The sequence below is a fragment of the Panulirus ornatus genome, chromosome 22, assembly GCF_036320965.1.
Source record: "Panulirus ornatus isolate Po-2019 chromosome 22, ASM3632096v1, whole genome shotgun sequence".
NCBI classification, from domain to species: Eukaryota; Metazoa; Arthropoda; class Malacostraca; order Decapoda; family Palinuridae; genus Panulirus; species Panulirus ornatus.
In genome coordinates, this window is record NC_092245.1 from 21483914 (window position 1) to 21498858 (window position 14945).

At 40.5% G+C, this 14945-nt stretch overlaps 1 protein-coding gene across 14 annotated transcripts in view; it reads right to left on the reverse strand.

Annotated features, from left to right (window-relative positions):
• Nucleotides 1–14945, reverse strand: part of dop (microtubule-associated serine/threonine (MAST) protein kinase dop) — a 1162440-nt gene that overhangs the window by 106989 nt on the left and 1040506 nt on the right. For all 14 annotated transcript variants that reach the window (XM_071676293.1, XM_071676295.1, XM_071676294.1 and 11 more), the window contains 2 exons: nucleotides 12355–12524; nucleotides 6391–6558 (listed from right to left, as the gene is read on the reverse strand). In XM_071676293.1, the coding sequence (XP_071532394.1) occupies nucleotides 6391–6558; nucleotides 12355–12524 (338 nt within the window). The remainder of the gene's footprint in view (nucleotides 1–6390; nucleotides 6559–12354; nucleotides 12525–14945) is intronic.

Sequence of the window (14945 nt, forward strand, 5' to 3'; positions counted from 1 at the left end):
ATCCTCAGGCACCTCACCATGAGTCATACATACATTAAATAACCTTACCAACCAGTCAACAATACAGTCACCCCTTTTTTAATAAATTCCACTGCAATACCATCCAAACCTGCTGCCTTGCCGGCTTTCATCTTCCGCAAAGCTTTTACTACCTCTTCTCTGTTTACCAAATCATTTTCCCTAACCCTCTCACTTTGCACACCACCTCGACCCAAACACCCTATATCTGCCACTCTGTCATCAGACACATTCAACAAACCTTCAAAATACTCATTCCATCTCCTTCTCACATCACCACTACTTGTTATCACCTCCCCATTTACGCCCTTCACTGAAGTTCCCATTTGCTCCCTTGTCTTACGCACCCTATTTACCTCCTTCCAGAACATCTTTTTATTCTCCCTAAAATTTACTGATAGTCTCTCACCCCAACTCTCATTTGCCCTTTTTTTCACCTCTTGCACCTTTCTCTTGACCTCCTGTCTCTTTCTTTTATACTTCTCCCACTCAATTGCATTTTTTCCCTGCAAAAATCGTCCAAATGCCTCTCTCTTCTCTTTCACTAATACTCTTACTTCTTCATCCCACCACTCACTACCCTTTCTAAACAGCCCACCTCCCACTCTTCTCATGCCACAAGCATCTTTTGCGCAATCCATCACTGATTCCCTAAATACATCCCATTCCTCCCCCACTCCCCTTACTTCCATTGTTCTCACCTTTTTCCATTCTGTACACAGTCTCTCCTGATACTTCTTCACACAGGTCTCCTTCCCAAGCTCACTTACTCTCACCACCTTCTTCACCCCAACATTCACTCTCCTTTTCTGAAAACCCATACTAATATATGTGTGTGTATATATATATATATATATATATATATATATATATATATATATATATATATATATATATATATATATATATGTATATTCATATATATATATATATATATATATATATATATATATATATATATATATATATATATATATATATATATATTCATTCATTTCAAGCTAGAAGTTTCAGTTTTCTAAATTGTTTCTTACATTTCTCATATGTATATATGTGTGTGTGTGTGTGTGTGTGTGTGTGTGTGTGTGTGTGTGCGTGTGTGTGTGTGTGTGTGTGTGTGTGTGTGTATGTATGTATATATGTATATTATCCCTGGGGATAGGGGTGAAAGAATACTTCCCACGTATTCCTCGCGTGTCGTAGAAAGCGACTAGAGGGGACGGGAGCGGGGGGCCAGAAATCCTCCCCTCCTTGTATTAACTTTCTAAAATGGGAAACAGATTTTTTCCAATTTGGTTATATTATTATTATATTTTTTTATTATACTTTGTCGCTGTCTCCCGCGTTTGCGAGGTAGCGCAAGGAAACAGACGAAAGAAATGGCCCAACCCCCCCCATACACATGTATATACATATGTCCACACACGCAAATATACATACCTACACAGCTTTCCATGGTTTACCCCAGACGCTTCACATGCCCTGCCTCAATCCACCGACAGCATGTCAACCCCGGTACACCACATCGCTCCAATTCACTCCATTCCTCGCCCTCCCCTCACCCTCCTGCATGCTCAGGCCCCGATCACACAAAATCTTTTTCACTCCATCCCTCCACCTCCAATTTGGTCTCCCTCTTCTCCTTGTTCCCTCCACCTCCGACACATATATCCTCTTGGTCAATCTTTCCTCACTCATCCTCTCCATGTGCCCAAACCACTTCAAAACACCCTCTTCTGCTCTCTCAACCACGCTCTTTTTATTTCCACACATCTCTCTTACCCTTACGTTACTCACTCGATCAAACCACTTCACACCACACATTGTCCTCAAACATCTCATTTCCAGCACATCCATCCTCCTGCGCACAACTCTATCCATAGCCCACGCCTCGCAACCATACAACATTGTTGGAACCACTATTCCTTCAAACATACCCATTTTTGCTTTCCGAGATAATGTTCTCGACCTCCACACATTCTTCAAGGCCCCCAGGATTTTTGCCCCCTCCCCCACCCTATGATCCACTTCCGCTTCCATGGTTCCATCCGCTGCCAGATCCACTCCCAGATATCTAAAACACTTCACTTCCTCCAGTTTTTCTCCATTCAAACTCACCTCCCAATTGATTTGGTATTTAAGATATATTTCAACTTTGGAAAACCAGTCTGGGGAGAGCACTAGGGTGAAACAATTTTCTTATCTGGCAATGAAACTTTTTCTCATTCTATATCAAACATTGTTCTACCAGCTCATATGAACAGACCTTCAACATGCTGGATGGCATGCACTGCATTATTCTGGAACAATTTGGGCAAATTCTAATTTCAGCACAACTGTAAGATATCTTACCAATATGCTCTTGCCACAAGTTTCTTACATTTTTTCCTCAGTAAGCTGAGGACTATATCTTTTGTTTCTTGGTTGTTTTATTACTCTTGTATTATGTTTTTTCATTTCATAAGACTGAACCAGAGCATGTGAAATGTCTGGGGTAAACCATGGAAAGGTCTGTGGGGCCTGGGGGTAGACAAGGAGCTGTGGTTTCAGTGCATTACACATGACAGCTAGAGACAGTAAGAACAAATGTGGCCTTTTTTGTCTGTTTTTCTGGCACTACCTCACTGATGCAGGGGGTGGTGGTCCTGTTTACTGTGGAGCAGGGTGGCACTGGAATGGATATAGGTAAGTGAGTATGAATAAGTACATGTGTATATATGTATTATGTCTGTGTATGTGTATATATGTATATATATACAAATACATATACATATATGTTGATATGTATGTGTATGAGTGTGTATGTATACATGTGTATATGAGTGGATGGGCCATTCTTTGTCTGTTCCCTGGGGCTACAAAACTGACACAGGAAACAGCGATTAAGTATAATACACATATAATAAATATATTTATTATATATTTATCTATTTATTTATTTTGCTTTGTCGCTGTCTCCCGCGTTAGCGAGGTAGCGCAAAGAAACAGACGAAAGAAAGGCCCAACCCACCCACATACACATGTATAAACATACACGTCCACACACAGCACATATACATACCTATACATCTCAATGTATACATATATATACACACACAGACATATATATATATATACCCATGTACATAATTCATACTGTCTGCCTTTATTCATTCCCATCGCCACCCCGCCACACATGGAATAACAACACCCTCCCCTCATGTGTGCGAGGTAGCGCTAGGAAAAGACAACAAAGGCCCCATTCGTTCACACTCAGTCTCTAGCTGTCATGTAATAATGCATCGAAACCACAGCACCCTTTCCACATCCGGGCCCCACAGAACTTTCCATAGTTTACCCCAGATGCTTCACATGCCCTGGTTCAATGCACTGACAGCACGTCGACCCCGGTATACCACATCATTCCAATTCACTCTATTCCTTACACGCCTTTCACCCTCCTGCATGTTCAGGCTTCGGTCACTCAAAATCTTTTTCACTCCATCTTTCCACCTCCAATTTGGTCTCCCACTTCTCCTAGTTCCCTCCACCTCTGACATATATATCCTCTTGGCCAATCTTTCCTCACTCATTCTCGCTTTTTTTATTACAACACATCTCTCTTACCCTACTATTACTTACTCGATCAAACCACCTCACACCACATATTGTCCTCAAACATTTCTAGCACATCCACCCTCCTGCACACAACTCTATCCATAGCCCACACCTCGCATACATACAACATTGTTGGAACCACTATTCCTTCAAACATACCCATTTTTGCTTTCCAAGATAATGTTTTCGACTTCCACACATTCTTCAAGGCTCCCAGAATTTTCACCCCCTCCCCCACCCTATAATTCACTTCCGCTTCCATGGTTCCATCCGTTGCCAAATCCACTCCAAGATATCTAAAACACTTCACTTCCTCCAGTTTTTCTCCATTCAAACTTACCTCCCAATTTACTTGACCCTCAACCCTACTGTACCTAATAACCTTACTCTTATTCACATTTACTCTCAACTTTCTTCTTTCACACACTTTACCAAACTCAGTCACTAGCTTTTGCAGGTTCTTACATGAATCAGCCACCAGGGCTGTATCATCAGCGAACAACGACTGACTCACTTCCTAAGCTCTCTCATCCACAACAGACTGCATATTTGCCCCTCTTTCCAAAACTCTTGCATTCACCTCCCTAACAACCCCATCCATAAACAAATTAAACAACCATGGAGACATCAAACACCCCTGCCGCAAACCTACATTCACTGAGAACCAATCACTTTCCTCTCTTCCTACACATTCACATGCCTTACATCCTCGATAAAAACTTTTCACTGCTTCTAACAACTTTCCCCCACACCATATATTCTTAATACCTTCCACAAAGCATCACTATCAACTCTATCATATGCCTTCTCCAGATCCATAAATGCTACCTACAAACCATTTGCTTTTCTAAGTATTTCTCACATACATTCTTCAAAGCAAACACCTGATCCACACATCCTCTACCACTTCTGAAACCACACTGCTCTTCCCCAATCTGATGCTCTGTACATGCCTTCACCCTCTCAATCAACACCCTCCCATGTAATATATTTATATATTTACCTATTATACTTTGTCACTGTCTTTCGCGTTAGCGAGGTAGCGCAAGGAAATAGACGAAAGAATGGCCCAACCTACTCACATACACAAGTATATACATATACGTCCACACATGCGCATATACATACCTATACATCTCAACATATATATATATATATATATATACACACACAGACATATACATACATACACATGTACATAATTCATACTGTCTGCCCTTATTCATTCCCGTCGCCACCCCACCACACATGAAATGACACCCCCTCGCCCCGCATGTGCGCGAGGTAGCGCTAGGAAAAGACAACAAAGGCCACATTCGTTTACACTCAATCTCTAGCTGTCATGCATAATGCACCGAAACCACAGCTCCCTTTCCACATCCAGGCCCCACAAAACTTTCCATGGTTTATCCCAGACGCTTCACATGCCCTGGTTCAATCCAATTGACAGCATGTCGACCATGGTATACCACATCGTTCCAATTCACTCTATTCCATATAAGAAACAATTTCTTTACAATGAACTTGACTATCTCAGTGTTCAAGGCATATTCCATTGGTCAAAGGACTGATCTGGTAAGAGCAATTGGGTGAAATAAAAAAAAATTCTTTGAAAACAAATCTTTTCATATTTCATATCAAACAATGTTCTATCAGCTCCTTTGAACACACACTGGACAATTTTGAAGGCATATAGTATAGTCCTCTGGTATACTTTAGCCCATTTCTGGTTTTTATCTATCGTGATTTGTGGATATCCATTTACTTTTCAATAATTCACATTACTCTCCTTGTATTTATTACATAAAAATACATATAACAAAAATACTATCTAAGTATCCATACCTCTGACATATCTACAGAATAAAGTATTTCCTACAGGATACAGATTCTTGATTAAAAGGGTGTGTAGCCTGTGCTTGTGTTTAAAAGATAGATAGCTTCCTGCTTCCAAAAATTATAGTAATGATGAAAAAGGCCCCTAGTCACCACAATATTTGCCCTTGGGACACAAAAAAATACCATGGCTTCTTAAAACTGCACACAACACTTGGTAAAGTGGTATCCATCATCTGGAGCATGGATACTTTGAAACTGCACTTGACAATACTACAGCAGGCAAGGGACTTCTGTATGGAGAGGATGAGTGAGGAGAGGTTGACAAAGAGGATAAATGTGGCAGAAGTGGAGGGGACAAGGAGAAGGGGGTGACCAAAATGAAGAAGGAAAGCACTCGGGGCTTGATCATGAAAAAGGCTAAAAGGAGTACAAGGAAAAGAGTAAATGAACTGGAGCAATTTGGCATACGGGGGTGACATGCTGTAAATGGATTGAACTAGGACGTACTAAGTGGCTGGGGGAAACCACAGAGAAGTCTGTGGGACCTAGCGAGTTGTGGTTTCAGTGCGTTACATATGGCAGCTGGAGAATGGACATGAGCAAATGAGGCCTTTTCTGAGTCTGTCCCTAGTGCTACCATGCTAATGCAGGAAACGGCAAAAAATGTGATGGGAAGAAAGCATCCTTTTGATTATTGTCATTTTGTTAAATTTCAGTGTATCTATATGATTCAACAGTATGTAACAATAGATGGGATGATAAAGGTTAAAATGTTATCCCAAGCATTTTGGGTGCAATACACATGACAGCTAGAGAATGGATGTAAGTGAAGCCTTTTTATCTTATTCTTGGTGCTACCTTGCCAATGTGGGAAACGGTGAACAAGAATGAAATGGAAAAATCTTTCATTGGAATATGATACAGTATGATGCATACCTTAACCAGTCTTCTTCTCCAGATATAGAAAATCGTGGAAGAGACTCTCTTGAATGGGAATGGAGACGTCTTCTTCTCTGAACTTGGGGAGACACATCTTCACTCTCTGTCTGCGATGATTCTGGGGTGCTCTGACATACAGGGCCTCCTTCCAATTTACCAGCACTCCTAAATAATTATAATATATTCCAATTGAAATCACACAGTCAAAATTGAGATGATGTACTTAATGTTGGTCTTCAGATAAAAGTAAACTGCTTTTAGAACACTGTATTGAAAATCAATTTGTCAGATCTCCTCATCTAAAGGCATATCTCTAAAGCAATCAATGCAGAGTACTATAATTATGAATGAGAAACTAAGTAGTCCTCATCTAAAGGCATGTCTCTAAAGCCATCAATGCAGAATTCTATAATTATGAATGAGAAACTAAGTAGTAATATCAGTAACTCACTTTACGAAGAAAGGAAAAGGAGCTATGTGATGAGTATTCCTCTATGATTGAAACTTGTATGTCTGAATGTATTCTGATGTAAGGGAAAGGGTAGACCAGTTTGGGAATGTCCAATGAATAAAGCCTAGTCGAAGTAAAAGGATAAAAGCAAAGGAAGGGGTGGCACTTCTAATGAAGGACTTATGGGAATGTGTCAAAAGAGCATCAGGAAGTGAATTCATGACTGATATGAGTGAGAATGAAAGAAGATTCAATGAGATGGATGACTGTCACTGCTTACACACTTGGTACCAAAAGGAGTGAGAATGAAGATGCATCTTTTGGGAGTTGAGTGAGTGCTTCAGCAATTTTGAAGCTAAGGATCAAATCTTAGTGGTGGATGGTTTGAATGGTAAACTGGATGATGTGGCCAAGGAGTACCTAATGTACATGAAAATGGTGAATAGCTTTTTGAGTTGTGTGCTGGAAAAATGATTGGTGGTTGGAAAGACTTGGTTTAAAAAAGGTTCATACATAAGTACATCCCTGGGGATAAGAGGAAGAGAATAGTGCCTACATATCTAGTGCAAGTCACAGGAGGCAACGAAGAAGGGCAGGTGCAGAACAGTTTGAAATCATCTCCTCCAGTATTCCTTTCTAAAAGATGGCATGGACTAAATAAGAATTCTTTTCTTCCACTAAGGCTCAGTCCTCTGTTTTGGATAATACCTCACCCAAGAAGTAATTAGTGCACATGTATGAAAGAGAGAAAGACACTTGGGTGAGGTGAGCTAATGCATGACAGGCATGAGAGAGAAAGATTGTTGGATGTGAATGCACTGAGAGGAGCAACTGGAAGTATATCTCATCATTTGATGGATGCAAGTCTGAAACATTGCAGTGGCTTTAGGAAAAGAGGAAATGATATGAGTTGATGGTACTGAAAGTGATTGAGCATTGAAAAATAGATTTCTGTGCAGTAATACTAAGACAGTAAGAGTGAAGACTGGGGTAAGGTAAGTGAAAATGAAAAAAGGGGAATAGGCTAGGATTGGAGGATATTTAGAGCAGTCATATGTAGGTGTGTTCTGACGCATGCAAAAAGTGAGACATGGGCGTATTAAAAAGAGTAGTAGGAAATTAGTTTACTAATGGTTGGCAAGTGGTGGAATGAGGAAAATGATTTTGCTAAAGAAGAGAAAAGAGTAGTGTTTAGATGTTATCTCTAAGGAAGAAGTGCAAGTTACTGAGAGATGTGCATGAAGGAATAGAATGAGGTCAAGAGAAAAGTGAAGATGAAAAAGAGGGCAATTTAGAAATGGAATGAAAAAGCATTGGCAAACTTCAGGGACACCAAGAAAATGCTTTGGAAGGAGGTGAACTGTGTGAGAGGAACAACAGAACAATGGAAGCATCACTGAGGGGAGCAGATGGGAAAGTTGTCACAGGCAAAGCAGAGGCAAAAATGAGATGAAATTATCATTCTAAAGGACTGCTGAATGCATTAGAACACGGGTTCACAAACATTTTTGATCCACGACCCACTTAGTGGGGTGTTCATTTTTCCTAAACCCACCATAGCTTAACATTTAACAATCTCACCTCTGTCAAACTGCAACCCATTATAAGAGAAACTGTATCATCTTTTTATCTAAGACTAGCCTCCCAACTGGACATATAGATTTTCTAAATACATTCCCTTGGTATTGTCCACCAGTCTATCACCCTGCAGTATCAATCAAGGTTAACTGCAACTAATAAGAAACTCTTTCCACAATATAGCAAATACGTGAGCTTATCACAAAAATTCTTGTGTAATTTTTGGAGTCAACCCGTGAGTGTGCCTGAGATGAGGTGGTTTGTGAAGTAGGAGTCATAGTAAATAGCTTAGTGAGGAGAAAAGATGTGGCAAAGGCCTTGCAAAAGATAATGTGTGACAAAGCAGCAAGAGTTGATGTGAACGCAGTAGATGTTTCTCAATAAAGGGAGCGACAGTATTGTTCATTGGTTAGTCAGGCTTTTCAGTTATCTATGTTTCAAAGTGAGCTGTCTGAAGACTAGCAAAATGCCTATATTTTTCTACCCTATAAAGGTAATAAAAAATCAAATGCTTATATTCCAAATGTATACCTGTTGTATTTACCTGATAAGGTATATAGGAGCATGGTGACTGAGTGGTTGGTGGCATGCACAGAGCATCAGACTTGGAAGAAGCAAAGTGTCTTCAGGAGAGGTATAGGATGTGTGGACCACGTGCTTGCTTCGAAGTATTTGTGTTAGATATACTTAAAGAAAGAGAGGGATTTGCATGTGGCATTCCTGGAACTAGAGAAACCATATAACAAAGAAGAGACAGAGGTCTTGTGGAAGTTGTTTGAATATATAGTGTGAGAGGAAAGTTGCTAAGTGCAGTGAGTTCTATCTATCTATCTATCTATATCTCTGATCCCCATTCCCTTTAGGAACTCCCTCAAGGGGGTGCCCACAGCAAAAGAGTCTCTATAACTGGTGAACTTCAGTGTTGTTTCTAAGCCATTTAATGCCTCAACCTTAACAGGCCACTGGCAGGGGACAACTCTTGCGCACCGTTTCCAGAGGCTCCTACCTTATGTTCCTACCCACTACTTCTGTCTAATGCTCCTGCCTGCTATTTCTATCAACTGCTCCTAACATTTTGCCAAAATGCAAGGGTACATATAGCACTCACCACAGGAAAATCTAGACATATGAAGAACGAGTTGTGTGGGTTAAGCGTTGTCAAGTGCTATGTGTGACAAGGAGAGATTGCATGTTTGTGGAAAGAATGCCACAGTAATCCATGTGTGGGTAAGGCAGAATAAAAAAGCAGCTACCTGGGTCAAAGGAGTGTAATTTGACAACCACAGAACTGGGGAGTTTAATCAGGATATCAAAGAGTGTGTATGAGGGGGTGGGGGGTGAGTGGCCTCATGTGGAGGTGGGTTTGTGTTCTAGGATGCATGATGACACTATGGTTGTTAAACTTGCTCATAGACAGGATCATGAAGGAGAAAAATGTGAGGGTCTTTATGAGGGGTTGGTCTACAATATGCTGGGGTTGGGGGGTCTAAGAGGTGAGTCAATTGCTGTTTGCAAATGACATAGCCCTGGCAGCAAACTCAAGAAGCTCCACAAGTTTGTGACACAACTTGGGAGAGTGTGTGAAAGAAAGAAGGATGAAGTTCATGAGAAGAAAAATAAGGTAATGAAGTGTAGCAGAGGTGCAAGACAGGATGGGCTGGGTATGATGTTAAGGGGCAAGTCTACCACATACAGGGAATTGTGGGGCATGTGAGGTGAATCAGTAGCCCTTTGCATTTGACATAGAACTACAGGAGATTCAAGACAGAAACTACAAAAGGTGTGAGTTCTGGAAATGAGTGAAATGGGAAAGTTGAGAGTAAATGTAAACAAAAGTAAGTTAATGAGGTACAGAAAGGAGATGAGGCAGGACAGTTTGAAAGTAAGTCTAACTGAGGATGATCTGGAGGAAATGGAGTGTTGTAAATACCTTGGTAGTAGATAAAAGCATGCCTTATGGGGAGGCATGTAAGCATGCTGCCCTGGAGCCCAGGGTCCATTGAGGGGCCTGTATCCAAGTTCCTCTCAGTTTCAAGTCCCACTTAATTACACGATAAATGTAAATAAAAAACCCTCGTCCTAACTTCATCACACAATACCCTATATTCATTCTGCTTTGCTTATGAGCTCATTCTCACCCTTCATTGCAGGTTTTTAATTAAAAAAGTTAAAAGGAAAGAGAAAGGGCCCTTAAGAACATTCCTGGACCCCAGGGCCCAGGGCTCTCACATCCCCTGATGGAACCGCTGAAATAAATCACTGAGTGGAAAAGGGGCCTATGGTCCTGAGGAGTGTGTAGAAGTGGTCGGTGTTTGGGAAAAGATGGGTACGTGTGAAGATATGGTATTCCCAACTGCATTGTATGGATGAGTCTTGGAAAAGTATGGAAAAGGGTGGATGTGTTGGAAATAAAATGCCTAGTGTCGATATATGGTGAAAGGTGGGTTGATTGTGTAAGGAAAAGCAATGCAAGAGGGAGGTGTGGTAGTAAGTGCAGTGTGACTAGCAGAGCAGATCAGGGTGTGCTAAAATGGTTACGAAAATGGAAAGAATAACTGAAGAAAGACTAATGTAAAGGAGAGACCATGGAGGAGAAGGAAAGATACGAGTGAAATGGACTTTGAGATACTGGGATCTGAACATTCAGAAGGGATGGTGCATGCATGGAAAAGGTTGAACTGCAAGGATGTGGGATACAGGTGGCAACATGTTATCAATGGGCTGAGCCCATTTTTCACGACTCTCAGGTTCTGCATAACTCCATGTCCCAGAGACCTAACATCTGCATCTCATCATCCAACACACTCAACTGTCACTCAAAATACTGACTCCTCTTTTTTTCTTTTTTTACTCCTTCTTTGCTCCCTTTCCCTTGTTCCCTCCACTTCTGACACATAAATCCTCTTAGTCAGTCTCTCTTCACTCATCATTTTCACATGTCCAAAGTTTTCAGCATTCCTTGCTCGGCTCTCTTAATTAACTACCAAACCCATCTCTTAGACTGACATTCTCTAAATGATTAACCTTCCTCACATCACTATTATCCTTACATGTTCCATTTCCAACATATCCACCCTCTTCCATGTTTTCCATTCAGGACCCATGACAAGAACCCATGCAACAGTGATGGGACAACTAAACCATGTTACAGTTATCCCCACTTTTTACCCATAAATGCTATAGTTACCTATTATGTCATTCAGTTTTCTCTGAGAAATAGTATAGAAACAGGAAGATGGCCAAGGTCAAGCCTCTCTCTCAGGAATGGCCATAAGAGGATGTGATACAAAGCTGTTGGTATATGTATAATGTAATCTGTACACATTCCAGTCATTTCAAACCCATATGTTATATAACTGAGGCCAGTGAATTTGCCAGAATGATGTTAAGTAATATAGAGAGAGATCTACGTATCAAGGATAAATGGTATTATTTATGTTAGGAGAGAAAGACTTGTTTATTTTGCTATTATAAATACATTTTTATAGATTTTTTTCTGTTTGGTATTTAAACAACTTGAGAAGAAGGGAATAACAGATATCATTATGGCTGTCAGCTGTCAGATGTTAGCCAGATTGTGAGGGAATCTGTGTCTAGCCCAAATCTATCTGTTAACAGAAGCCGCTAAAACAGAGTTATCTGTTTTAATGGGACTATGAGCTGATAATACACCTTTTAACGTGTAAGGGATGGAGGCAGGATGTAACAACCATCAAACATACCTATCTATCAAAAACATCACTCTTTCTTTCCACTCACTCTCAACTCCTTACAAATCCAAGTTCTAATAGACCTTATTGTGACTTATCTTTTAACTTTTGTTTTCTATGTTCAAGGGTTCAGTCATGGACTAATATCCTTATCAAGGAAAAGCAAATCCTATCTTGCAACACACAAACTCTGCACTCTACTACAATGTATATACAACTTACACATCTGGTGTAGCAGGAAGGTCCTGGTTTTCATTGTCTGGAGTATTTGTGGATGACTCAAGGGTTGAGCGAGATGACTCTGACTGGTCACTGTGACCTGAATCTCCACGTGACACAATTCCCCGTCCAGCATCCACTATCTCTGCTCCTGCTTCACTTGAAGTCTCATTCTGCAAATTATGGATCTACAGATATTTCAAATAATCTAAACAAGCTTTTCATCCGAATATCTGTCGCTAAGGAACATAACTTACATTCCAAAGAACATGATTAATGGACATGCAAAGCAAATTGCTTAAAACAAAACACAGTAATGCCAATTAATCAGATGACCGATATCAATACAGCTGTAGCTCAATAAATATTACTGCATTTTCAAGTAAAAGGGACAGCATATGCATGTTTGGTCTATACTTTACCTTAAAATGTTTGCCTGCTAAAGGTAAGCACATTAAATATAGTTGACCCATAATGCTGTGCTGTTCAGTCAATAACATACAATCACATTTTGTGACTTAGCCAGACACCTAACATAAAATCAAAGAAGCCTATCACTCTTTTCCGTTCTCCATGCTAAGATGATTTGTCAAGTGAGACTAATGTCTTTATTCATGCCAACTTCAAACATAAAATGCTTTCATTACATCTGATCGGATGAAATGAACTGAATAATAAAATTAGTATGTCACTGTATTCACAATAAAATCAATAATGTTACAGCACTGATCATAAAATGGATGATGAAATGTTCTGGTATACATAAGAGGTATTCTCAAAGAAAGCAAAAAGAAGAGGGTAGAAGAAAATTTAAAAGAAAAAACTGCCACTGTACGAATTTACCCATTTAGCACATATCATAAAAATGTGTGTTTTACTGCTTCTCTTCGTATAATCTGAAATCTCAGAGGAAAAAAATTCTAATTATGGCTTACACTACCAGTAAAAATCACACTGCAACACAGGTTTCAATCTTATCAAATACTGGTAAGTTGACACTAGGATGAGATTAATAATTTTCTATGACCCATTTGTGCAATAACTTAATGAGCTCTAAACTTATGAAGCCCCATTGCTTTCATTTGTATCCTACATCTTTTATACTACAAATTGCTTCTTCACGTATTGCCTCGAGTGCATATCTATATTATTCTACCTTTTTCTATTATACTTAATTGCTGTTCCCCGCATCAGCAAGGTAGTGCCAGGGCACAGGCAAAGAATAGCCCATCCACTCATATACACTTATATATACATACATTTTTTTCATACACATTCGCCATTTCCCGCATTAGTGAGGTAGGATTAAGAACAGAGGACTGAGCCTTAGAGAGAATATCCTCACTTGGCCCCCTTCTCTGTTCCTTTTTTTGGAAAAGTAAAAAATGGGGGGGGCGGGATTTCTAGCCCAGTGCCCCCTCCCCTTTTAGCCACCTTCTACGACACATGGGGAATACATGATAAGTATTATTATTATTATTATTTTGCTTTGTCGCTGTCTCCCGCGTTTGCGAGTTAGCGCAAGGAAACAGGCGAAAGAAATGGCCCAACCCACCCCCATACACATGTATCTACACACACGTCCACACACGCAAATATACATACCTATACATCTCAATGTACACATATATATACACACACAGACACATACAAATATACCCATGCACACAATTCACAGTGTCTGCCTTTATTCATTCCCATCGCCACCTCGCCACACATGGAAAACCATCACCCTCCCCCCTCATGTGTGTGAGGTAGTGCTAGGAAAAGAAAACAAAGGCCTCATTCGTTCACACTCAGTCTCTAGCTGTCATGCAATAATGCCCGAAACTACAGCTCCCTTTCCACATCCAGGCCCCACACAACTTTCCATGTTTTACCCCAGACGCTTCACATGCCCTGATTCAATCCACTGACAGCACGTCAACCCCGGCATACCACATCGATCCAGTTCATTCTATTCCTTGCCCGCCTTCCACCCTTCTGCATGTTCAGGCCCTGATCACACAAAATCTTTTTTCACTCCATCTTTCCACCTCCAATTTGGTCTCCCACTTCTCCTCGTTCCCTCCACCTCCGACACATATATCCTCTTGGTCAATCTTTCTTCACTCATTCTCTCCATGTGCCCAAACCATTTCAAAACACCCTCTTCTGCTCTCTCAACCACGCTCTTTTTATTTCCACACATCTCTCTTACCCTTACATTACTTACTCGATCAAACCACCTCACACCACACATTGTCCTCAAACATCTCATTGCCAGCACATCCACCCTCCTGCGCACAACTCTATCCATAGCCCACGCCTTGAAACCATACAACATTGTTGGAACTACTATTCCTTCAAACATACCCATTTTTGCTTTCCGAGATAATGTTCTCGACTTCCACACATTCTTCAAGGCTCCCAGGATTTTTGCCCCCTCCCCCACCCTATGATTCACTTCCGCTTCCATGGTTCCATCCGCTGCCAGATCCACTCCAAGATATCTAAAACACTTTACTTCCTCCATTCAAATTTACCTCCCAATTGACTTGACCCTCAACCCTACTGTACCTAATAACCTTGCTCTTATTCACATTTACTCTTAA